The 27,093-nt window shown below is 48.0% G+C and overlaps 1 protein-coding gene across 2 annotated transcripts; it reads left to right on the top strand.

The window, feature by feature from the left end:
* The first annotated feature begins 173 nt into the window (after positions 1-173).
* On the top strand, positions 174-27,093 carry CDR2L (cerebellar degeneration related protein 2 like). Of its 2 annotated transcripts, none has more exons than XM_050919106.1 (5): positions 174-621; positions 18,572-18,684; positions 19,576-19,724; positions 20,638-20,802; positions 23,935-27,093. In XM_050919106.1, exons 1-5 carry the CDS (start codon positions 543-545, stop codon positions 24,818-24,820), a joined length of 1,392 nt encoding a protein of 463 aa, XP_050775063.1. In that variant the 5' UTR covers positions 174-542; the 3' UTR covers positions 24,821-27,093. The 2 variants fall into 2 exon arrangements, with proteins under 2 accessions (XP_050775063.1, XP_050775062.1); XM_050919105.1 differs by having other exon boundaries at positions 20,638-20,835.

The raw sequence follows: 27,093 nt of genomic DNA, 5'->3' as shown, positions 1-27,093 counted from the left end.
GCAAAAAAAAAAACAACCACTCACCACCCCTGCAGTCTCCAGGCTCCTAGTTAATCCATACAAAACCGCCCCTCCGGACAGTCGGACTGGGAGCAGAGGGAAGGAAAGGGACGCCTGCCACGTCTCAAACCCCCCTCCCTGCCCGCCCCTTCGTCTCCCCCTGTCTCCCCCCTTACAAGGGCAGATGGATGATGGAGAAGGACAGAGAAGGTGATGCAAGAGCAGAGAGAGCGTTTGGAGCCTGGTACCAGCTGTAGCAGCTCAGTCCATAGGACAGCTGCATTGTCCCAGCCTCAGCTCTGCATCAGCGGGCAATACTGGCCAATCTCAGCCCTGCAGCCTGGCCCCCGGTCCCTACCCGCCTCCGCAAGCAGAGCTTTGATCCACTGGAGTGGACCCCCGCCGCCCCCGTTAGTCCTTAACCACCTCTGCTCTCGCTGCAGCAGTAGCCCCCTTCACCCTCCCAGCCTCTCGTGGGTTTACGGCAGTAGGGTTTTTTTATTTGGTTTTTAATGCTGCGTGTCCTGGGCTGCGGGTGCTAAATGCTGAGCGCTGACAGGATGGAGGAGTTTCCAAGTGAGGAAGAGGAGCCTTGGTACGACCAGCAGGACCTGGAGCAGGGTAAGGAAAGGTTTGAACCCACATCCGAGCCGGGGGGGCTTTGGGGAGTGCAGACATGCTGCAGAGGGGATAATGAGGAGGAAAGCAAATCCTCTAAGGGGAAAATAGTCTGTTCCCCACCACCCACACACCCCTCCTTATTTTCAAATCCCATCAACTCTGATGCCTGTAAGATACCAGCATCGGGATGGAAATCTAAATGTAACCATCACGGGTATTTAATAGGGAAGAGCCACTGTAAACTTCAAACCCTGGATATAGTGAGAGAGTCAAATACTGCTCCGTTACACTGATGTCAATCTGGTGGAACTCCATGCGCTTCAGTGGAGTTATACTGGTGTCAGATTGGCAGGGGCAGAATCCAGGCCAGAAAGTTAAAAAACCTAGATGGGCTGTTTAAATTTTAGATATATTAGATTAAATTAGAGAGAGTCAGGCGAGGCAGTTCAACCAAAAATCAGAAATGACTTATCCCAAATTGAGGACATATGGCAAATTTTCCAAAAGCTCCTGCAAGATTTAGGAGCCTACATGCAATAGGACTTAGGCTCCTTAGCCCTGCAGGCACTTTGGAAGATTTTACCCATCTGCCTCAAAGGCAGCAGAGAACTGGGGAGGGGGAGAAATAGCAGAAGTTTAAAAAAAATCTGAATATTCACTTGTGAAGTTTTGTTTTAAAGTAACAGTCTGTATTCATAATTCCACCTGAACATTTGCATTTGTTCCATCCAGTGTTCATTCTAAAGACTGTTGAGGGGGGTAGTTAGTGGCATTGTGTGTTTGGTGGTGGGAGAGGTTGTTTTTGCTTATCTTCATCTTTTGAGTCAAACTTCAGTAAATAAATGACTGGAAAAACTGCTCTCCCATTTCAGACCAAAGGCCCATGAATGAACTTAACTGGCTGTCTATGCTCAATGAAAATCAATGACACTAAAATAAGGTCCCAGTGTGATTTTTTGTGTGTTATATGCATAGATTTGGGTTTTTAAAAGTCAACTGTAAATAAGTAGTTGATAAGGTTGTCCAGCTGCATGTGTATTGCTAGTCACCCATAACTACGGTAGATGGTGGTTGTGATCTAAAGTTTTCACAACTTCATCTGAAGGGCATGAGCTGAGGAATTAACAATGAAGACAGAGCCCTCCCAGTCAGTTTCCAACTCTGCTTTCTCAGCTGCTAGAAGAGAAATATTGCTGGATAGCAGAACCTGTTTCACAAGATATGATGCCTGAACTAAACCGGGACCTGGGTGGCCCAGACTAGTCAACTGAATAAACATGATGGGTTCTTTGAATATCCAGGATTCACTAAGTTGGGGGCTTCTTCCCATAGCTGCTAAAGGCCTTGCTATGGAACAGAAATGCAAACCAAAAAACAAAAATTAATGTAGGAAACTTAGAACAATGAGGGGCTTGTTTATTTTAGCCTTGTAACTAGCCTCTGTTTCATGAGTCAGCATTTCTGATGTAAAACATTTACAACACTGAAAGTATCTTAAAACCAGGTCAGATTCATATCTCCATCACTCTGGTGTAAATCCAGAATAACTCCACTGACTCCAGACTTACAACCATGTAACTGAGATCAGAATCCAGCCCTCAGTTTTTAGGGGATGGAAGAAAACAATGTTCATTTAAAGGGTTTGCGGTCTCCTATGAAAGTGGGGGCTATATACAAATATTTATATCTAAGATAGCTCTGAAGGGGAGTGTCAGAGAAGCCCTTAATTGAAATCAATGAAATGGTACTGCAGGGTAATTACAACAGTAATTAATCTGCATGATGCACAAAGCTCTTCAATAAGGACACTGCTATTACAGCATTTTTGTTACAGCCAAATAATGTATGGTCAAATCTTCAATGACAATATGCGGGTCATGGTGCTGTTAGTTCTTAGGAGGTGGCAGAGTGGAGGGGAGATAACTCAAGACAGAGTGACATTATTAGGCATTATGTATTACTAAGAGGATCAGAATGCCAGTGGCCCATGGGTCTCAGAGAAAAGGCAGTGCTTGGCAGACAGTGAGATGATAAAAGGATATTCTACAAGACCGTTTATTTGAGCAAGGGATGGGAGGGCGAAAGGCAAACTAGTACCAGGAGGGGGGAGGCAGTTTGGATGAACCCGTTGGTTGCTGGGACTTGATCATGATTTAGCAGTGTCATCAAATATTTATTACATTTATGCCCAAAACTGTTTGCTAAGCAACGGGCAGCTTAACTGGGAGCTCTGTGATGCTTATGTTTATTAACTGCTTGGGTACCGGTAAGTGTGTAACATAAATCACAACTCCGGCGCTGGCCAAGCACATGCTTCTTTCCCAATATGCCCTATGGAGCCCTCAGCACTTAAAAAATGTTGCTGAAATTGTCTATTTTTTAAGAGAAAATAAAACCCCAATCATTTTCTTTCCGAAGCACCCTCGTAATTGCTAATTATCCACCAGGCGCCATGGGGGTGCTAACGTATAAAAAGATTCAGTCTCTACCCTTAAGGGGCTTGTAGTATGTGTGTAGTTCATACACAGACAGAACAGTTCTGATGCATGAGTTAGCTGATTTCACTGCAGAATGGTCTAAGGGCATGTACTAAGGTCACCATCTCCCCTAGAGATGTAGATTTAAAACCGGGCCCTGAAATCTGACAGCTTGTAAAGTCCAGCACCAGCAGGGAGATGGACCAGAGGATCTAATTGGACTGTTTCATGCCTATGATTTGTCTCTGGAGATACTTTTGTGTTTGTTTTTTTTAATGTTTTTTTTAAGGCTATTCTGACACAATTTAAACAATGCTACTGATTTCTGGGTTGTGCCTCTCCAATTCCAGCAATGCTTCCTTCCACGTTGTCTTAACACGAACGACATTCCATAGGAGGATACAGGCAGTATGAGCTCAGTTTAGCTACAGCATCATTTTCCATGGGCTGGGGAAAGGCATATTGGGGCAGGTGTCTTGTGACTTTAAGAAAGGAATAAAACAGGAGTGTAGTGACAGTAAAGTCACAGAGAGAGGGGACAATGAGCCTTTCCCTAGCAGCTGGAATGTCCGTGCTGAGAGAGCTCCAGAGAGAGGATGAGCTGGAATTAGAAAACCCAACCTGGAGAGAATAAGGGACACCTTTTCTGTTCGTTAAAATAGCATTTGCACTAAAAACAAATGAACACATTCAAAGTAAATTGCACTTGGATTCTAACTAAGTGGACACTGAATTCAGCAGCTCTTTCTACTCCTCTCCCAGGGTTCCTTCATCTTCCTTCTACAGACCTCCCAAACAAGTCCTTCTCTCTGTCATCCCTCTCCTTAGGCCTCAGAGTCCTGCATGTTCCCCAATGGACTCCTTGGTCATTTGCTCAGATCTACAGCCAAAAAGCACACAATGCAGCTCAGGAAGAAGGCTGCAAGGGTGACATTTGCACTCCTCTGATTCTGGGCCAGATCCCCCTATTGTCAATCAGAACAGCCTGGAAGCTGCTCTAAGTTATACCAGCTGCTAACAGTTTCAAGGGGCTAACACAGCAACAGGGGGCATTGAGAGAAATTGAAGGAAGCCCTGGTCATAGTCCCTTTCCCTCGGACACCTCTTCATGCTGGCAGCAGGAAGGGGGGTAGCATAGAAACCACTAAGCGAGATCTCTGCCACTCTACATGCCCCTACATTGGTGTGATCCTCCCATGGCCGGTTTTGCAGACCGTGCCATTCTGCACCAGAAGTGTGGTGCAAAGCAGCCTCACTACAGTGCGGAATCTGGACCTTGCAGCTAGGGTGACCAGATGTCCTGATTTTATAGGGACAGTCCCAATATTTGGGGCTTTGTCTTATATACACACCTATTTCCCCCCACCCCACCCCCATTCCGATTTTTCATACTTGCTGCCTGGTCACTTCTGGTCACTACTTGCAGCTTCAACATCCCTGAGATCTCCAGGCCTAAGTATCCTGCCTTATTCCTCCTCTGGGCATTTGTATTGCTTATTACATTACATACGCAGAATGAAAATGACACAAGGTGCTGAGCACTCACAGCTTCTATTGACTTACAGGGTTGAAAGTGCAATCACAAGTGTTCAGCACCTCTAAAAATCAGGCCCTATATGTTGCCATGGACCCAAAACATGTGGGATGTGTAGTAGGATTAGAATCTGCATTAACTAACAACCACAGCGCCTGGCATGCCTAAGAGACTCAGCCCTCAGTTTTCTAACATAGTCTACATTAAAACATGGTGGTCCATAAAGCTACAACTACCACTCAGTTCATCCAGAAATGAACTAATCACTGCACTAGGGTGCACAGGACATCCCAATTTCCATCTCTCCTGATGCAACAACCCTGGCTGCACAGGGAGAGAAGTCACAATGATTACCTGACCTGGATTGCAGTGGTTGTTTCCTCCAAAGCTGCACAGTTGGAAGGACCCAGGATCTCTCTTATTTATTTATGAATGTGACACTGAATGTGTCTTTGGGTAATGGAAAGTTTTCGGTGACTAATTGCTGAGCCACTTGGAAATAAGATGCTTAAAACAACAAGCACAGCACAGCAGACCGGATGGCCAGATAAGATGTGGAAAAGGGAGAATATTTAGCTCTGCACCCCAGCTGGGGAAGAATTGAGATTCTCCAAATCTGAAAAGCTCCCTGTATAAAAATCCCCAAATCAGCTGTAAAAGGCAGGACAGTGGGGAGTAGGAGGACCCCAAGTAGTATCTGTTTAGGAATCTCCTTTCATAATCCCACATAGAAGCTTCTTTCAACACCATCTGCTAAAATTCAGGCACATAGTTCCAGATGTGGGAGGCAGTGGAATTAAAAGAGAGGAAAACCAGATGGATTCTGTGTCTCCAGCCCCAGCTGACCAGAGATATTTCTCCTTGGCTAGGCTCTGCCTGGAGGATTTGCTATATGAATCCTAAAGGACATTCCAGCCATAGCAGGCCACATTATTGCTGGGTCTAGGAAAGTCAGAGCCTAAGAGCAACCGACCATTTAGAAAACAGCCCAGTCAGTCTGATGCACCATTCTCACGACTTCGGTTCTTCATACTTTTCCTCAGTACCAGACAGAGTTGGCTAGTGACAGGGAGATGGATTTTATCCAGAGTGGCAGACTGAGGGGGAAACCACTCAGAGCAAGAAGGCAAAAGGCCCGATCTTGCTACCACTAAGGCAGTGGGAGCTTCCAGGTTGACTTTCCACATCAGGTGGTGGGGATAAGGTCCCAAGTTAGAAATAAAGCAACCCAGTCCAGAAAATCTAGTTCTAATTACAATATTTTAATTAATATTTAACAAATATTAGTGTTAAGATGGGGGCTCAATCCTGCTGAGTGCTGAGTTCTCATCAGTGAGCAGACCGTTTGCATATAATGGGACAGTTCTGCTTAACATGTTCTGCTGTGCACACCTTGCTCACGTAGTTTCAGAGGCCACCAGCCTCCATTGCTACCAGAGTTTTAAATGAAGAGGGGAAGGGGGAAGCAAGCTCCCCCATCTCCCTTTGGAAGCTCCTAAGCATACATTTCTTTCTGACCAGTGGGACTTAATGCAGCTTTGTGACTGCAAGGAATGCATCTTTCTGCTAGAGCTGCGCTGCCCTTTAGACACACTCAGAAAATCTACACAGCCCAGGGCTTTAAGGCAACATGCAGTAGCAATGTGCAGTCTCTTCTCAAACCCAAGCAACCTGCCGGGCTTAGCTGCAGAAGCTGGTGTTATATTTGCTCTTTCATCCGTACACCTCATTTCCTGGAAAATGTTCTGGAGGAAAAAGCTCAGGGCCTCACATTTCTGATCCTTGCACCTAGTGCAATTGTTTTGTTGTTGTTGTTTTAAAGTAAATTTAGTTTTTGTAAAAAGTGCTGGCCGATAGCCCCCGAGACTGAATTCCTCTGTGCATCTACGAAATAGGTCAGATCTCCAATGGTATAAATCAGCCCATTTCCACTGACTTCAGTGAAGCTGTACCGATTTGTACCAGTCAGGGATCTCACCTGCAGGGTACAGGATGGCCATTAACAGTGCAAGCTTTCCCTAGCCCTGATAACATTCCTCATCCTAGGAGTGAGAGGGTTCAGTCTCCAAGCCCATTCTGTCGTCTCTGACCTCTCTCTGCCAGTTACAGCAATATGGTTATCGTAGGTGTCATGTGGTGCTGTTACACATAGTCTTCCAAGTTCTTTTTCCAAGTATGCAAGCAAATGTTCAGTCATGGGAAGACATGTTTGGTTGTTGTTAGCTTGAAGTTATGCAAGGGTCTCTGTAGAGGCAGTGGTCCTTGGAGGTAGAGCTTGTGCAAGCAGCAGAGGAATTTGCTCTCTGCCTTGGGCTCTGGTTAGAGTTAGTTCTTGAAGCAGAGCTGCTCCTTGGGCATTGGTGTTGGGCAGAGACTCCTGAAAGAAGGTATTGCCCTGCATGTCGTTTGTGTCAACCTCTGTTCCAGGACTGGGAAGCCAAACAGCAAGTCCCAGACATCTGCCACCACAAGGGACAATAATATTGGAAGAAGGGGCAACAATATTTTTCCTTATGTGGATGCTTGTCTCACGGTTGCAGAGCTAGCTTCACTTCTGTAGTCTCAGTGCACCCCTTCAGGTTTCTGGCCTTGTGCTTTCATCTCTCAGAGTGAAATCCCATGATCCTCCTGCTCCTAGACTGGGTGCTTAACTACAGTAACGCATGTACCAGCCATGATTACTCAACACGTGTGACTGGCCTTGGGCACCTCTGGTTCTTCCCTTCGGGAGCTGTGATCAGCAGTGAATACAGAGACCCAAAACAGCATTCTCAAAACGAAGTATTGTTTAATCTTAACTGTAGAAACACAGCACAAACAGTCCTTTGTCTCAATTTTCCAGGGCTTTGGATCCTCCTTGTGGTTACAACCAGGGACCCCTTGCCCGCACCCTTGATGAACTGGTCCATTGAGCTCAGCAGGGTGTCAAAGGTGACCCTTCAAAGAGGCTGGCTCTAGCATTGTCCCTGGGGGGGTGGAAATGGGTGGCTATCTGAAGCCACTGTCCTCTTTCCTGCATATGCCCAGTTAACCTCTGTTATTCACACTATAACCCTTTCTTACAACAATCAGACTTGACCCGAGGAAGAGCTCTGTGTAGCTCAAAAGCTTGTCGGTCTCACCAACAGACGCTGGTCCAATAAAAGATACGACCTCCCCCACCTTGTCTCCCAATATCCTGGGACCAACACAGCTACACCAAGACTGCATACAACAGTCCGACAAACATATACAATTCATACATTATTAGAGGCAGCTTCAAATCCATCACAGCTTGTCCACCAAGAACTGGACTGAGATCACTAATTCATTTCATGTAGGTCACTCAATCGCCTCCAGCTGATAATGACTTTCAGATACTAATTGCTAGGCTGTATTTGAACTAACAATCTAGAGCAGTGGTTTACAACCTATGGTCGGAGGCCATAGAGACTGTGTCTAAGGGGTCTGCGAAAGGTTGTCATTACCACAGAACAGCGGATTTCAACCTGTGGTCTGCAGACCTCGGGGGTGGGGGGGGGGAAGAGAGGCGGGGTCCGCAGACTACATCTAAGATTTCCAAAGGGGTATGTACCTCCATTCAAAATTGTTTAGGGGTCTGCAAATAAAAAAAGGCTGAAAAGCATTGATCTAAGAGGGAAATGGCTTTATAGCTTATTCCCTACCCCTGAAGCAACTCATGCTAGAAGGATTGTGCATGGCCTGAGTTGGAAGGCACAGATTCAACTGTAGGTAAGGGACCCTCAAGCCCAGCCAAAAGAGGGGGAGATTCTGGTCATATACCCCCTGTTTAATCTTTTCCTCTACTGGCCACTGACTGCCGCTTTGGACTAATGGGACTTCTAGACATTGAATATGTGGCTGTGAAAAGATAGAGAACAAAGGAAATAAATGACAGGCAAGAAAGTGGTGAGGATGTGTGTACTGTTTCTTGAAAACTAAAGCAAGAAGCCAGGCAGGAGCAGTACTAGGGGAAATTCTAGGCAGATGCTCTCCGGTGTAGCAGAGAGAGAAGGTAAGGTAGGGATAATTCTGTTTTCCTTATTCTTCTGTTAAAGTTCTTTGTTCGGTGCTAAAAGAAAGCAACTCTTTCTATACACCGTCATCATATGACAGAGCACACGGGGCAATCGGAGGCAGAAGTATTGGTAGGTAGGTGGCTTCCAAGCTTGCCACATCTGAAGGACTGCTGCTGGAATAGCATGGATATCAGTGTGGTCACTCATCAAGAGGCCAGCCACTAACTGCTCTGCATCCATTGTCCCCTCCCGCCAGGATGCTGCTCAGAGGCATGGAGCCAACTCTTGCTGATTAAATGGAAGGCAAAGACAATAGGGCTGGTGGCGATGGCCCAGGAGAGCCGGATGCACCAAAAGATATCAAATCAATGTAATAAGAAGTAGAAGGGAAGGAAGAACGTACAAGATACTTGCACAGACAGCCAGAGGCACGAGCACATTAGGGGCATGAATCTCTTTTAAAACCAGTGCAGCTCCATTGGCTTCTTGACTTACACCAGGGCAAAGGAGAGGAGAATCAGACTGTCACCGGGTGGCTGGCCCCAGTAAATGAAGCCGGTCCAGCTCCCCTGTGCCAGAGCAGGTGGTTCCATTTGACCAGTTAAGAGGGTGGGGCAGCACTTGGAGGTGCCAGGTAAGGGAATCAGAGCAGACTGGTTCAGTCAGGAAGGGCAGGTGAGAGCTGCCAGAGAGCAGGGGAGTGTAGGAGTCCCAGAGGGAGGCATAAAGTGGTTTCTGGCTGGCATCCCCAAGCCCATGAGCCAAGGCTGGAGAGGGTGAAAGGCAGGGGAGTTGCAGAGGTGCTTACCCTCAGTCATCTCCAGGGATGGACAGCTGGACCCATAGGAATGATGAGAGCGCCAGGGGGAGGGATACACCCCTGGAAAGGATACTCCCAGCAAAGCGGTTGTGGGGGTTCCCACGGGGAAGAGCAGGGTTGTGCTCCAGTTCGAAGGGCTGGAGGGGCTGTGCTGGTCCAGGGACAGGAAAAGACAGACAGAGTTGGGGCTGTGCTGGGGAGCGCTGAGAGGCGCCACGGCTGCAATGGAGAGCAGCAGTGTGGTGAGGGACAACGGGGCTGTATTTGATGCTGGGGCTGTGGGGCTTTTGTTATGATTTATATGCACAAGGGCCATTTGCCCTAGGACAGACTGTTGGACTATTTCTGGAGACACTGAGGCAGGTGCACTTGTCACATGGCAGCTTGCCACAGGAAGGTGCTCCAGGCCAGGCCACCTTCTCACACAGACCCTTAGTAGTTTACACGGAGGTGCTTCTCCCTGAAGAATTTGTCAATGGGCAGCAAATTTTATCAGCTGATCTGGCTAGGGAAGCTTCTTCTCCTTTCACTGTAGAGCTGCCTGGGGGAGGATATTGCACAGGAAAGTGTCAGCATCCTCTTATCTCCTGGGCAGCTGAGGCTTTTTATTTCTTTATGAAACTTTTATGATAGGTGCCCGATAATGGAGAGTCAATGTGACTGATCGCTGAGACATTTTGAAACCACTGTGCCTAAAAGACAAACACAGGCGAGAGGCTGTGACAAAGCAGCTGTTCAGACAAGAGGTGGAAAATGGCACAGAAACGCACTGCTCCCATTCTAATCAGTGCAAAAGACAGGGTGCCTTCTGCAGGAGCAGGATTAGGCCCACTAGCTTTATATACGTGTGTGTACACAGGCACTCACAAAGAGTGTGAAAATCCCTGTGATAGGTTAGTGTTCCAAAGTGACCCCTGCCAGGAAAGTCTACACCTGTCACCATTCAGAGGGGAGTTTCTTCATGGGGTAGAAGAGAAGAAAGAGATGCTAATGAAGGGACAAAAGAAGCTATTTCTCTTATCCATTAGCAAAAAGAGAGAGATGGGGAAGAGGGAAGGAATATAAAGAAAGAGGGTTAGATTGCAAGAGAGTGAGAGCAACAGATGCTGGAAAAGTTGGAGGGGGCAGATTCACTCAAGCTGCCACAGTGAGGTGCAAATTATACTTCTCTGGGCCAGCCTTGCCCCTGTGCCCTGAGAAGGTAGGTTGGGGTTTTCCACTGGGTGGAGGATGGCAGCTTAGGGTCTATTTGCACTACACACACTACAGCAGCACAGTGACAGAAGGGGCTTTCCCATTGCTCTCATAAATCCACCCCGGGGGCATAGGCCAGCTTAACGCTGTCTCTCAGGGTGATGAATTGTTCACAGCCCTGAGCAAAGGAGCTAGAACAACCCAAGTTTTAGATGTAGACCAGGCCTTAGTTTGTGGCTGGGGCTCTATAGTAGCCTGTCACACACAGGCTCTGAAGCACCTGGCATTGGCCACTGTTGGAAGACAGGATATTGGGCTACATGGACCAGTGGTCTGACCCAGCATGGCTGTTCTTATGTTCAGGCCCCTGATCCAGCACATGCTCCAGCTGCCCAAGCCATGCTCCAACCCCAGTCAGCTGCTCACTGTGTGGGCTGCACTGGCTCCCACTCCTGCACCACCACAACTTCTCCCTCCATGGATTTTCCACTGCCAACAGCCTCTGCCATGGAGGCTGGTGGATAGCAGAATCCAGCCTGGTACTGGAGAGAGAAGGAAGTGAGGCCAAGAAAGGACAAAGAAAAGAAATGACAAAAGCAAGAAAAAGTCCCAGCAAATCTCATTAGATCAGCAATGACATCCATATGCATCATGGTTGTTCATGATCATTATAACCCATTTGAGATGAAGGAAGGAAGTTAGGGGGAGCTAGCTCTGCCTCTGGTGGATTTAATGACTAGAGGGGTCAGAAGGCTTCCATTTTGCAGAGACTTATCAGTTCCCACGAGGCTTTTGTTGGGGGGCAGGGGGGAGGAAGATTGTGCGCTCATGCATGCAGCCTGGTAGTTACGGTGATCTGGGATGAAAAACTCTGCTCTAAATCAGGCAGAGCAAGGACTTCATCCTGGATCTGATACACGCCAGGCCAGGCCAGGCCAGGCCAAGAGAGAGACACACACCCACATACCCAAAAAGCTCTCGGTTTGACCAAAAAAACCCTAGACATTTCATTTTTGCAGACACCAAAGGTTTTGGTTTCATTCCAATGCAAAACTAAACTAAATCTCAAAACCTCAAAAGTTGCCATGGAACAGAACGTCCTCAAGCCATGCCCCTCTCCTGGCACTACTCCACCTGTCCCTGCCATCCCTGCCTCAGTTATTTTGGCTTTGAAATGTGCCAGATTGCACCACACATTACACCTATTTAAGAAGCAGTTCCCCAGAGAGAGCGCACCTTAATCACCCTCCCACTACAAGAGCTTTATCCACCCCAGTACACATGCTGCAGATTATTTAGCATCTTGCAGATTGCTGTTAGCTGGAGCTTGTTCTCTCCATACTCTGGCAAGTTCCATTGTTAAGGTTTCTTGAGAGCTCTAACCGCTTAATGTACAGACTCACTGCATTGCCCGTGGTGGAGCAGTGACCATGGTAATACAATATGCAAAGCCTCACTGGAGCTGATCCTCATTGCAATGGGCCCAGAATGCACAAACCCCCACTAAAATCTTCGGGGCAGTTCCCCAGTTACTGTAAATGAGGGTAGTTCTACTTATTTAGATTTAAAATGATAGAGGGACTTCTCCAAGGCTCTTGGCACCCTAACATTGTTAATTATACAGTAATTACAATTAAATTCAATCTCAGTGACATTCAAATCATCTGTGCCAACTACTACCTTCAGCTGCTAGGTTGCGGACCCTCAGCCTTCTCCAGAGACGTTCTCAAGCAGGTGCCTTTTGCAGCATGCCTAGAAAAAAAATCACCAACTTTGCCCTATTTCAGACCAAGGTGGAGAGCAAATTCCAGAGCCCCAGAGCCCTCCCAGCTAGATATTCCCTCTCCCTTATATCAAGAGGATCCAGCTCAAGTGCCGTAGCTGACTGTAGCTGTGGCCGCATGGCACAGGGAGAAAGCCGATACCAGGTCATAGGACCTTACGCTCCACCTGGAGACCAATGAGTGCACTTAAATCAGTGGAGTACCTCCAGTTTACACCAGCTGAGGATCAGCCCTTTGATCCCTGTTGTAATTGGCTAGACTTCAGCATAATTCCATGATGGATGAATCTGGCTCATTACAACAAGCAGCGGAGGGTCTTGGTGCGAGGTTGGGGTGGTTAAAACTGCCAAGCACCTGCTCCTCCCTTTGGCTTCCATTAGAATTGCAGGTGACTAGCCCCGCTGAAAATCAGGCACTTATTACGTAGGGGCTGCTTTTTATAGTCTAAATAGCTCAATTATCTAAATGTAAAGAGAAAAAAATCAGAACTACCTGCTCCGTATGACAGGATCATATTCTCCTGAGTAAGGCCATATGAATAAGGAACCCTGCACAATTAAAGGATCACAATGCTAGCAGCAGGGAGCAGGTAAAACAAACATCAGACCCCAAATCCCCCAAACAAACCAAGGTATTTTCAGATGGTGAAGGAAAATACCCCTCGGGGCTGGCCTCTGCACCGGGGTCTGTGTTCCACAGATTCAGGCCAGAGGGTGGGGGGCAACAGTGACATTAAGTCACCCTTGTGCTCTCTCCATCAGGGGTTGCGCTATGTAGGCTGGTGCAGCAACTAGTGTACAGCAGAGCAGCCAAGAGATGCTTGATTCTATTTCATGGCAACCCTTATATGCTGGCGAAGAACGTGTCTTTGGCTATGCCAGGATACCTGTCTGAAAGAGCCACCTGGGAATGCCCCAGACATACAGTCTGATCCACCACCCATTGAAGTCAGTGGAAAGACTCCCACTGCCTGAAGGAGGCTCACTGGGGTTTTTCCCCCATGAGGCATAAGGCCAGCAGCATACCCTGACACTGCCCTCTCTTTCAGATCCCAGGGTAGGCGTACCCTAAGCATGTGGCTAGAGCTATCCTGGGCTGCTGCAATAGCCTTGGAGTAGTTTTAACTTATCCCAGAGACTGGAACGTTCTCCAGCTGCCTCCTGAATCCAAGGGGGGACAGACTAAAAAGGCAGCAGTGAGCTACCTTTCTTTCTTGCCCTGAGTTCAGCTTAGCAGCCCCTCAGAATCAGAGCCCTTATCCCCTGCCCAGTCCCTCCACTCATCTAGCCCTGGCCGCCTCTCTGCCACTCCACACAACCTGATCATTGTTAATGCCAGAGCTTTCTCCTCTGCGCCTCTCAGCATCTGCACTAACCTTCCTGCATCTCCCAACCCCAGAGCAAAGCACACCTTCCCTCCCGGGGCTCTTATATCGGTGTAACAGTCTCGGCTACTAATGCCTATTTAACTCTGTAGCTGTATCACCTAGGTCTCTGGTGGTGCCAAAGCTGGCCCTGCAGAATGAAGCTGTGCTGCGTGAACTGCAGAGCCCATTACCGAGGGCAGGAGCGCCTTACGCCTTGTCTACCCTACACAGTTTTGTCAACCAAAGTCAGCTTTTGTCTGAAATGCTCCTCCCGTCAATGCAACTGCCCTGCTATGCCAACATAATAAAAGCACCTCAGCGAGAAGCACAGGGCTTATGTTGGTGTAGTTAGGGTGAGTTCTTCAAATCAGCTGTTGGCGGGAGCCATGAAATTCACAAGAAAGCTGACTCCCAGGCTGCTGCCTGGTCTCTGCTCCAAGGCGGGCTGCCACCCGGGCTCCCCAGTCAGAGCCCTGGTGCCCTTGGGGTCCTGACTCCCTGCTGGGAGCACAGCAGCTGACTGGACTCCCAGTGTGGATCTCCCCACCAAAGGCAAGCAACCCCGGGCTGCTTCCCCTCCACTCCTAGTCCGGAGCACGGAGGGGAGAATCCTGGGGGGCAGCTGGGCTCCTGGTGGGGAGATGCATGGAGCCGAGAGCCCTGGCTCTCAGTCCTCACACTGCCCCTCGTCAATCGGTGGAAGTGCTCCTGGTGAGGGCGTACACCTCCGACAGAAGGAGGGTAACAGGGACATCAGCCACTCCAGTAATTAATATGGTGGCTGTAAGTCAACCTAGCATAGGTCAACTTATCTTTGTAGTGTAGACAGAGCCTTAGTTTATATCTGGATTGTTGCACCATAATTCACACTTGCTGAAGGGGTGAGTTATCTCGCACTGTGTGTGTGCAGAAGGGGAGTGGAGGTAGGTTTCAGTATAACATCTAAATCAAGGAGATGGCCACAACTGTTCTACTAAATCCTTGTGTAACACTCTAACCACCTCCTGAATGATCTGTGGGCAAAAATACAACAGGCAGCAGTTTCCAAGGTCTCAGCAGCTAAGAAAAAAGGAATGTGACATCTGAGTTCTGCTGAGCAGGAGTCACGCTTGGCCATAGGTCCTGCTGGGACCCATGTGAAGTAAGATATTAGGGAGCTGCCTACGTACATCCATGTGCCCACAACAGCTCTTAGTGGGAGGGAAAAGCCAATCAAGAGACCAACTGAAGTGGGTGAGAGGAGACCCAGATGTGAGAAGAACTAGAGACGAGACAATACAGTCAGTGGCATTGCGGCTGGTGAGCTGCATTTGTGTAGGGTCCCTGGATGGTGGAGAACTATAGGGTTGAGTCAGGTTACAAGTACCAGAGCAGATGATCCTCCTCTTTCCTGCCTTGCATCTCTTGGCCTCTTACTGACTCTCTTGGACCCTTACCCACGCTCTTTAAAAAAAAATGGGAGGGAGGGAGATGACAGTTTTCTGCCTCTGAGCTGTAGAATCTCTTTACACCTCTCCCCAGACACTGCCTGTTTTCTAGTTCAATTATTGCTGACAGGGTCCTTTAAATTATGATGCAGGATCCTGTGTGGCCTAATCCACTTAACTCAACCCCGGCTGATTAAATTGGATGCCATATGGTGGGAAAGAGCTGATGTAATCCCGCAGAGAGGGGGAGTCTCTTGCCTCATTACCCGGAACGCAGCGTGGACGCCTCTCTCCAGGTTTCTCTGTGCTGGGGGTGACTTCCTTGCCAACCAGATCAGGCTGGACAGGAGGAGATTTGCAACATGTCTGTGATTGGCAAAAATACATGATCTGGGGAGGGATGGGGGATTGTCAACGAAAATGCGGTTAACCACAACCCAAGCAGCTGAAGGAGAAGCAATTCTCTCCAGCCCAGCTGGAGTCTAATATACCATTCCCCTGTCTCTGTCAGGCATTTGGTCCCCTGAGAGCACTTTGGAAATTGGGGGCTGTTCCGTGGCTAAAGGAAGGTGAAGGTTGTCTATGTACCAGTAGTTGTGCCGATATATTGATTACAGTCATTCCAATGATTGCAGCCCTCAGACCTAGTCACTCTGATAGTCATTCAAAGGTCAGATCTCAGACTAACCCCCACAGGACAGTCCATGGCTGGAGAGCAGATTCGCAGGGAAAAGGGAGAAGGATATGATTGCCAGCCAACCAGTACAGGACAAAATCCAGAGAGCTAGCCCTGTCTATAATTTGAGGTCTCTCAGCACAACCAGCCAAGATGCATTGCCATTTGCCACATACACTCAAACACTCTTCCCACATAGGCTCCATTATGTCTACAGATAAAAATCAGAAAGTGCCAGAACTAATTAGTAACAATAAAATAATACCTTGCATCATCAGTGGAGCATCATTCCTCTGAAGATCCCCTATCAAGCGGTAGATATAATCCCCATTTTGCAGATGGGGAATCTGAGAGGTTAAGTGACTTTCCCTAAGTCATATGGCAAGTCAGTGGCAGAGGCGGGAATACAACCCAGGAGTCCTGACTCCCAGGCCATGTCTTCACTACAAAATTACATCAACCTAACTTACGTGGGCACACTGCCACTGCAGTTATTAAATCGCTTGTGTATGCACACGCTTGGCTCCTTGCATTGGCAGTGCGCGTCCCTCACCAGGAACGCTGGTATTGATTGTATTATCAGGTTGGGGCATTGTGGGGTGGCTCCGGAAAGCCGGCAACAGTCAATGTAAGCAACGCAGTGTCTACACTGACACAGCGTCGACTTAATTACATTGACCGTAACTCTACGCCACTTAGGGTGGGCGTTACTAAATCGGCGTGGAGAGGCACTTACGTTGATGGGAGCCAAGTTTAAGTACAGAAAGTTCCAGAATGCATGGCACCTTACGTTGACCTAACCACATAGTGTGGACCAGACCTCCACCCCCTGCTCTAACAATTAAATATCACTGCCTCCTAATCGACTGCCAAGTCAAATTAACCTCTGGAAGAAGCTGCAAATGCTTTAGGCCACAGCATAGCTATCCTGAAATTCATCCTACATTTGATTATTTAGGGGCCAGAGTGGGTGTTGTAATGTACTGGGGAAATATTAGCATATCGGGCCCAGTTTCTCATATTCACAGCAGGATTGCCAAGCCCAAGCATTCTAAAGTCATGAGCCAGGCCCCTTCAAAAAAAAATCATGAGACTTTAAAAATAATAAACTGTGAAGTTCATCATATTTCCTTTCTGATTCTGGAGCCTGTAGGGTCTACATTTTCAAGGTTTTCTCTTCAACCATGAGGGTTAGCAATTCACTTTTTTAAAAATGAAAGCTGAGAGTCTCACATAATCACATGACTCCAGGAGCCGGGGCTTTAAGAAAAACCACCAATTATTGTGAGACTCACAGAAATATTGTGAGAGTTGGCAACATTGCGTTACCAGGCTGAAAGGCAAAGAAGATTGTTTTTATTTACCAAGGGGAGGCTGCGGGGGCAGGGGGAAGAACAGAGAGCATGTGAGTGACCTGGAGACATTGCAGAGTTACTAGCCCTATTTGGGGAACTGCAGATGCCAGTGAGTAAATTCACTGTCCTGATTGTAGCGTATTAGACACAGCCCTGCCAGCACAAGGTCTAAATCCCATGGAAGCTGGATGCAATTCCATAAGAGCTAATCACAGGTAAGGCATTTGGAACAGGAACTCGCTAATTCCGTTGTGAAAGCCGAGGCCTAAGAGCGGGAGGGGACGCGGGGGGAGAGCTAGAGGGGCTCTGATCTCTCTCTCCTACCATGGTAACAGACTCCAGCAGTGAGCACCCAGAGGGACTGCTCATTAAAGCGCCCTGACAGCAAGCAGAGAGGGTGGGAATCAATTAGCACCTCAGCGCCAGCACTGTCCCCTCTGCATCCCGCCAGGGAGGGATGATTGGGACAGCTACCCCTGCTGCTCTCCCAGGGACTAGGAGAGAGAGGCTCTCCTGGAAAGACAGGCAGACTCAGGAGCTAGCCAAGTGTCTGAATCACATGCCTGGAGGATGAAGAACTTGGGAACCAGTTAAGTGGCCAAATGCCAATTTGCCCTCCAGGCAGCCACTCCACACCGCCGCCTCCGATGCCCATAGACAGATGTACGGTGCCATGACAGACAGTGACAGAGCCAGCTGTGCGGAGGCTGATGGAAGAGACCGTGCGGTCTCCCCCAGGCTGCAGGCAGCTTTTATTACTCATGTCACACTATTAATGGGCTATAGCTGGCAGGACACAACCCCCTTGCATCAGGGTGAGGAGACATGGCCAGAGTCTCCTGTGCTCCAGTTCTCCCCAGCTGTTAGACAGACCCCTTAGGGCCATTGCAGGTAGGATGTAGTTTAGAACAGCCTCAAGGGGCTGAGCTGGCCCCTTTACAATTGGGTGAAGCAGAAGATTGAGCACTGATTGAGGACTCTAGGCCTGGCCCCTGTATACATACAGCCCCCCTGACATGCAGCCAACATTTGGAAAATGGAGAACAGCAGACAACCAACCAACAGTGCATGGCACCACGGTTAGGGGAGCAAAATCGTGGTCTTGGGAGGGAACCAGGCAAACCACAACTATTACCAACGGTGCCATAGCGTCCAGGCAGAGAAGACAGGAACTTGGTTTTCAGGGTCTCGTCTGAACAACCCACACCTCAGCAGCTCTACCCAGTTGGCCTGCTGGTATTCAGACCTATGGTTCCAGGGAGCCCCAGTCTCAGCAATTTCTCCCTTTTACTTTTCAGACCTGCACTTGGCAGCCGAACTGGGGAAGACGTTGCTGGAGCGTAATAAAGAGCTGGAGGATTCGCTGCAACAGATGTACGCAACCAATGAGGAGCAAGTGCAGGAGATAGAGGTACAGATACTGCCTAAGGCCAGGGTAACTCCCTGCTGCTGTCATCTGAGGGGCTTAGCTGAGAGAAAGCGGGGGACATTTCAGCCGCCTCACTGCAGCCAATGGGAGCTGCTAGGCTGTTAAGAGAGTGGAGGGATGTGCTGAGAGGGGGAGGGGAGTTAAAGCCACATATGGAAGGGACTGAACCAGTGGTGGATTAAGTCCTAATAGAGCAGATCAGCCAGTCTGGGCTTCACACTCAGAAGGTCCCTCTGCCCTCTCAATTGGGAGCCTCTGTTTTGGATGGCTCTAGGTTATGTTCAGCCTTATTCTGCCCGAGCCAGACTCCAAACCGACTTCTGTTCAGAACGTTGTAGGAAAGGGTGCGATCATTCCAGTGCCTGCCTGCCTGATTCCAGTTATCAGTGACCGTATTTAGTAGCCATCTGAGCATGGAGCTGCATGGTGTTACGCACTGCACTAATGCAGAATAAGGGACTGTCCCTGCCCCAAAGACAAGACAGATGCAGGGCGGGGGAAAGGGAGAATGAACAATGCAATGACTGCAAATGAATAGATTCCACAGTCCCTGACCCTACCCCACAGGTGGAGAGGAAGCATTTTAATAGCAGCACATCACTGGTCTTTGGCCAGCAGGGGTCATTGCAGATACTCAAGAGAATAGTGTTTGGGAGGCTGGGGAAGACTGAGGATAACATGGTTCCTTTAGGCAGATGAACCAAAAGCATGAACTTCCCTGGAATTCAGTGGAAAGTGAGGGATCTCAGTATCTTGCACGATCGAGTCCCTTGATGACAAAGTGAAAAGGGAGGTGGTTCAGGGATGGGCTTTGTGCACAAGCACAGGTCTTGGATTGCCTCACATTTCACGGACTCCTGAATTTTTTTGCAGTACCTCACGAAACAGCTGGAGATGTTGCGCCAGATGAACGAACAGCATGCTAAGGTCTATGAGCAGCTGGACCTCACAGCACGGGACCTGGAGCTGGCTAATCAGAAGCTTGTGCTGGAGAGCAAGACATCCCAGCAGAAGATACAATGGTAATGCTCCCCACTGCTTGTGCTGGATTCCTTAGGTCAGCGACCTGATTGGTAACCAGGGGACCAGGATGTGGTAAGGTGCTTTGCCTTGTAGGGCAGAGGACTGGCAGTCCTCAACAAGAACAGATGAGTGTTTGGAAAACACCTTGAGTTCCCCATTCCCTGAACTACAGGCACAGAGGCGCTAAAGGAGAATAATGCTCACCAGTCAGTACTAGGATACTAGTTCCACCTCTAGAGCAGCCCAGACTAGGTTATTCCCTGCCAGCTAACACCAGTTTATCAATAACATTTTCCCTTCTAAAAGGAGACCCTGACCAAGGTCAGTCCTTGGGAGCACCACATTGTTACACTGTGTCTTGTACAACACCATGTCTTTTAAAAATGGCTACACATGCAGAAAGCTTTAGTGTCACTGCTCTACTTACGATATGACAAATTGAACTCACAACTGGTGTAGAAACCATCCCTGGCCAGTCTCTGCCTTTTATTTCTATGGGAGAAAGAGAAGAAGGAATAAACTCACCATCATCCTACTTCCATCTTTTAAATGCTGAGATATCCTAGGATTGAGCAAATTCCCAGGAGGTTATTGTTCTAGCCAATTGATTCAAGAATAGAATCCCAAATGATTGCACTCGTCTGCCACCTCCACCTGCCCCCTCCACACATAAGCACCCCTCATCTAAATCAAGAGAGAAAACACTCGGGCAGAATTTGTCACAGGTGGAAGTGCACCCAAAATGTCCCCCGTCTAGGACTTTGGTCTATGCAAGGAATGCAGGATCTGCCCTCAGAGGAGTGCACTCTTCCCCTACAGCGAGAGGGGACTGTTAAACAAGACCTTCGGCAGATGGGCGCCTAAACTTCCTTGTTGCCTCGCCTCACTTCTCTTTCTCTTTGACCCTGGCAGCCTGACAGAGACCATCGAGGGGCTGCAGAACCAAGTGGAGGAGCTGCAGAAGCAGGTGGAGGAGCTGCGGAGCTTAGAGCAGCTGCGCATACGGCGGGAGAAAAGGGAGCGGCGCCGAACCATTCATACCTTCCCCTGCCTCAAGGAGCTGTGCTTGAGTCCCAGGTATCACCATGAAGCCAGGAGAGGGAAAGGCAGGTGCGGAGACTATGGGACTATCAGCGAGGTCCTAGGAATTAGCAAATACTCCTTTGCCTTAATTACCCTGGACTGTATGTGGAACACGTTTCCCATTAAACCTGGCATTTCTGCTGAGAGGGGAAGGGGAAAACCAGCAGCACGAGATGGGGGCAGGTTTTATTCCTATCTACCCCAGTCCATTAGAGTAGCACAAGTCAGGGAACATTGGATATGACTCTAAAAGAAAGGGATAGTAACACAGGATTTGCCATTTACCATCAGTTTAGTATCTCATCTCTACAACTGAGCCCAATACGTGATGCTTGAGAGGAAGGCGAGCCCCACCCCCAGGCAATGCACACAGTTGTACCGTTCTGTAATTGGTAGGTTCCTTCCTGGTCACTATATTAGTTGATGCCTTGAATCATGAGATTGATTACCCCTTTGGGGGGTGGGGGGCCTCATACACCCTGTTATGAAATGGAGTTGCACCGAGGGAAGGAAAGGAGGTGCCCAGCCCAAGTGGAAAGGCCTGGAGTGGTTTCACCTTTCTCATGCACGCTGCTTCCTGAGTGCTATAGAGAAACACGTTAGGCAGCGGGGCAGGATCTACATCCAAAAAGCTGTAGCCAGTATTCCTCCACGATGATTCTCCCACCACTGGCTAGTGCACGGGGGGGGGGGGGGGGGGGGCAAAGCCTTACCCCAACAGGCTCCCTGGTGAGGCAGCTGACACAGCCAGCACCTCCCTATCAACTGCACCCAGACAGATGACATAGAGGAGTGGGAAATCCTGCATCCTCTCCTTCTGCCGCAGCTACAATAGAGCAGCCATGGGTTTTACACGCATGTTACTGCTATTTATTTGTATTGTAATAGCACCCAGGAGCCCAATCATGAACCAGGCCCCTATTGTGCTAGATGCTGTACAAACACATATGTTGTTATTGTTCATCCCACCCTGTCTAAAATCCAGCCACAGTAGTAATTCATTGACCTCCTGGGGACATTTCTTGCTCAGCTTCCTATATGATGGAATCTTCCCTAACTAGAGAATCAATAAACCTGCTATCCTATAAGAAAGCATTGCACTGCCAGGGGATACAAATGCATGGCATTCTACTGGAGCAATGAAGGGGATGTTACAAGGGCATAATCTACCTCCAGGCAAAGTCTACTCAATATCCATGTGGTTGTTTTCCCACCATGCCCCTGTAGCACTTTACCCACATTGCCTCACTGCACAGTTTGGCTTTTAAATTTGCATTTGGGGTTTGCAGGTCACTCTGACCTACAGTAATTAGGAAATCTGTTCAATACACCCCATCACCATCCAAGCCCTAGAGGGGAAGGAATGGTATTTTATCCTTTCCAATCTGTTCTAACTCGAGTGTTTATTGGAGTGGAGAAGGAAAACAGATTTCCTGACCACTATGGGGGAGAATATTTCATGTGGTTTCCATGATACAGAAGCACTGGAAGAGGGGTTACTCCAGCAAGAGTCTTTTTCCATTACCCTCATTTTATAAACCTCCTCCTACTCTTTCTGGAGAGCTGGCACTTCCTGGACACAGAACAGCACAATCAAGTTTTGTTTGTTTGTTTTTCAGGGAGGGGTTAGGCTCAGAGGCTGCAACACACATTCCACAATTTTACTACTTTGTTGTTTTAGGCAACACAGTTTTTCAGGGCAGGTTCTCCCACTTTTGGCCTCCCTGGGTGGGCAAAGCCAAATGCCTGAAGAGCACAAATTCCCACAGCAGCAGTTTACAATGTTAGCCTTTGGCACAGGGGGAAGGGGAGATGGGTTGCAGGTTCCTAGTGCACTACATTTGTGTAGACTTTATTCCCATTATTGCCAATTCCTCCTCTCCCTCCAATCCTAGGTGCCACTAGTGCTTTGTCTTCATTTCAAACAGAGGGGGCGGGAACGGACTAAGACCCTTCCCTGCTGACTAGGCCAGTGATGTTGAATCACTACCAGAGAGTGGGAGGTGGGCAAATACTCCTAACGCAAGGTGACTAGTATTTGGCCCACGTCCCCGTCCTTCTCCAGGATAGAAAGTTGATGCAACGAATCCCTACCAACCCAGGGAGGAAAAATCTCAAGCCCTGTATTTTCAGCCCAAGTTGGTAGTGCCTTGAAGATACTATTATGAAATGGCTGTGAGGTGGCTTGTGGAAAATGAATATGGCGGCTGTCACTCATGTTGCCAAAAGCGAAGGCCTTATCTGCATGAGAAAGTTGCACTGGTTTAACTAACGGAGTGATTTAGTTTAACCGGCACAGGGGTCGGAATCAGTCTCAAAGCCAGTTTAAGTTAAATTGGGATGACTCTCATACAGACAAGGTCCAAGCATCCAAGTCACAAAAGTGCAGCCCCAACTGGCAATCCTGTCAGAAATCTTAGTGACTGAATATGGATCATGGAGGGTGAACAGTCCTCTCACCCCTACCAATGGTTCTCCAGGACAAAGTGGAGGCATGTGGGAGGGGCAGAATGGGGAAGCTAACACGGCCAGTGCTTGAGCTATAGCTAGTCTGTATATAGGGGGACAAGTTCCATCTCCAGTGCTCTTGGGCAGGTAGCATTTCACCAGATCCTTTGCAAAGTAACACAGTTATAAGGGAGAACTCCCAGCTGCTGAATCCATGATACAGGTTTCCATGTGAAGGGAAAGAATAAAGCAGCCTTGGTAGGATACTGGAGTGGGAGTCAGAAGTTCTGGGTTCTGTTCCTATCTCTACTACTGACCTGTATGTGACCTTGCGCAAGTCACTTCCTTTCTCTGTCTCTCATTTCCCCTCCCACTCTTTTGTCTCTCATATAATTAGACTGTAAACTCTCTGGGGCAGGGGCTGTCTTTCCTGTTTATGTACAGTACCTGGCACAATGGAGACCCAATCTTGATTGTGGCCTGTAGGCATAACAGTAATACAAATAATAACAAAGCACTCAAACCAAATCTCACTTGGTTACACCAGTGTCTATCCAGGGTAGCTCCTCCATGGACTTCAGTGAAATTACTAGTGTAACTGAGAGGAGAATTTGGCTCCAGTATCCTTAAGGGATCATTATTTTGTCAATAACTCACTACAGTCTCCCTCTGCCACAGGTCTGAAGATGCGTTCCAGGTCCACAGCTCTTCAATGGAGCTCAACCAAAACCCTATGGAGAGAGAGAATGAGCGTCTCCAGGCCATGGTGAATTCCCTTAGGTCCCAGGTCAACCAGGAGAAGCAGCGGAAGGAAAGGGTGGAGCGCGAATACACTGCCGTCATCCAGGAGTACTCAGACCTTGAGCAACGGGTGTGCGAGATGGAGAGCTGCAAACTGCGCATCAAGGAGCTGGAGGCTGAGCTCCTGGAGCTACAGCAGATGAAACAAGTCAAGAAGTATCTTCTTAGCAGAGAAGACAACCTATCTGAAGCACTTCTGGAGCCATTAAACAATGCCCCCGAAGCAGATTACATCGACCTCCCAGAGGAAGACGGGAGTAAAACTCACAGTGCATCCATGACAGCGTCCCCAAATCACCCCGTCCGGAAAAGCTGCAGTGACACTGCCCTCAATGCCATCGTGGCCAAGGACGCTGTGAGCCGGCACGAAGGCAACTACACGCTGCACGCCAACAACGTGCGCAAGCGGGGCATGTCAATCCTGAGGGAGGTGGACGAGCAGTACCACGCCCTGCTGGAGAAGTACGAAGAGCTCCTCAGCAAGTGCCGGCAGCACAAGGACAGCGTGCGCCACACTGGAGTCCAGACCTCCCGCCCTATCTCTCGTGACAGCTCCTTCAGGGACTTCCGGGGAGAGGGTCACGAGCTGGAAGAGCGGAAGACACTAGAGAAGAGCCTTAGCAAACACGTGGAGGCTGTGGACAAGCGGCTGGAGCAGAGTCAGCCAGAGTACAAGGCCCTTTTCAAGGAGATCTTCTCACGCATCCAGAAGACAAAAGCCGACATCAATGCCACCAAGGTGAAAAACAAGTCTAGCAAATGAATCCCCCCGCCGTTGTGTTTCTTTTGCTCCCACATGCAACCTCAACAACCAGCTCTTCTCTTTTGCTCCAGGAAATATCGAGTGGCCCTGCTGCCTTGAGGCCTCTCACTTTGTTTTCTTGTGTAGGAAGGGGGCCTACACGGCTCAAGGGCAAGAAAGTGCCATGAAGACTCAAGTCACTTTTGTAAGTTAGTGCTCCAAGTGAACCCAGCTGCCAGGGTTTCTGAACCTGCTGGAAAAGCTGTATATTGTAGTTCTAGATTGTTTCAGAAACTTTACAATGAATTCCTGCATGTATTGCTACAGCAGCCAGAAATCACAAACACCGGAAACCAACCAACTACCCACCCTTTCAGCTTCTCCTCCAGCTATTGTGTTTGATTATCTGCAGGCAAAAGCTTGGATCTCCTGCAGTGTCCTGGAATGGCATGGGTGCAGTGTTACAAAAAAGCCATCAGAACTTCCAGAGACTGCTTCAAAACATTCAGCCCTTCTCTCTCTCTTTGGTTTACTGCAAAGGACCCACAATTGTACCTGAGACACTTTCGTTTGACCTTTCTGTTCCACAAAGGGCCGTATGTTCTTCCTATTTAAGCCATTCTCTTATCAGACAGGTTTTTCAGAGATTTACAACGCAAACTCATTGTAACTGGAAAAACTTGAAGAGAAATGTAGAACTGGTTACTGTTATGTCTTCAGCAGCCTCCCCAGATGAGTCAGTCTTTGGACTTTAAGCATATAGGATATCCTTCTTTTACACTCCAGGTGAATCACAGTCTGGTTGAATTCATCTAATGGTTGAAACTGATGACCAGGGCTTTCCCAGAAGCCAAACAAGAAGTACTGTTACTGGTTCAGAGAGATACCCCTCATCTCTAGGTTTGGGTATTGGTCCTCTGTGCCTTGCTATTCAAGAGATCATCATTGCCCCTCCTAGCAAGCTCTTAAAATATGACTTTTCTGGGTTTGCAAAGACAGATTAGCAGTGACTCAGCCGTGGAGGGATAACAACAAAGCACCACATTCTTAAAGTGTTAAGAGCAGTGATTACCAACAACAGTATTTATCACACTGTCTCCAGACCTTCACCGTTAATACTCCTGACTGAGCTGACAGATAGCATTTTCTGCTGACAATAATCCAAGCGCACACACACACACACCCCCTCCCCAATCTCAGGAATCACCAGTATCCATTTCTCAGAAGCCAAGAGTGGGCCTTGTTTGGTCAGACATTTGTATGTGGCATCTTGCAGGGCTCATGAATATATGCAGATAAACAGCATTTCACTAGAGCTTCAGATACAGACCCAGAGCGCTCAGCTGCAGGGGAGGATTCTGACAGTTGGTATAAGTTACTGGGTCTATAAATTACTGAACAGTATTCAACATGCACTTAAGGAAACTTTGGGCTGGACTCTGATTTCATTTACACCAGCTTAAATCCCAAAGTCTGTTTTTCTGGAATTACACTGGTATAAACAAGATCAGAATCTGGCTTTTGGTTATTTTTTAGCATAATGTATCTAATTTTCTTTTTTTTCCCCTCTCCCTTGTCTTATTCTCCAAATTCAGGACCTAACCCCGTGAGAAGCCAACCGCCCTCCGCTCCCACTGAAATTAGTGAGGATTGAGGGTGCTCAGAACTTTGCAGGATCAGTCCCTCTGTCCTTTCTTTTCAAAAAGCTGCCATCATGGCAGTTTGCAAAGGTGCAATCTCCAAACCATCACCACTGCTGCCTCTTAGATTGGCCTGCCAGAGGGGCCCAGTTCTACAAATACCCTCCCCCTTCCTGCCCAATGCCAAAAGCTTCTCTCTTGCTCCCTTGACATTTTCAGATGGCCAGTGGCCCCAAACTCTAAGTATTAGGAGCCACACACATGATTGTGGCTACCAGTCTGGTAACCGTATGGAGAACCTTCATGCCTTATTTATTTATAATGGAAAGCAGTTGTTAAAAAAAAAAAAAAAAAAAGTATGGGTCAAGTAGATTTTCTCAGATAATTCATCACGCTCTTTGTTGCCACTGTCATGATACTTGGTGTGTTGATTATTAATGTTCCTTTACCTAAATCTTTATACTAGGGGACTTTTGAACCTTTGTCTGTTCTAAAGTCATCTGTTGCATCATTGCGAAGGGGATTCACTATCACTTTCAGTTTCAAACACTGTAAAGTATGAACCAGCATCTGAGTTTAAGTGTACATCAGATAAATATATTTAAAAATGCTTTATTCTCTTCCTAAATAAAAAGAAACCCCGGTATTCTGAAA

The sequence above is a fragment of the Gopherus flavomarginatus genome, chromosome 12, assembly GCF_025201925.1.
Source record: "Gopherus flavomarginatus isolate rGopFla2 chromosome 12, rGopFla2.mat.asm, whole genome shotgun sequence".
NCBI lineage: Eukaryota > Metazoa > Chordata > Testudines > Testudinidae > Gopherus > Gopherus flavomarginatus.
This window is presented reverse-complemented; position numbering and strand designations above follow the sequence as displayed.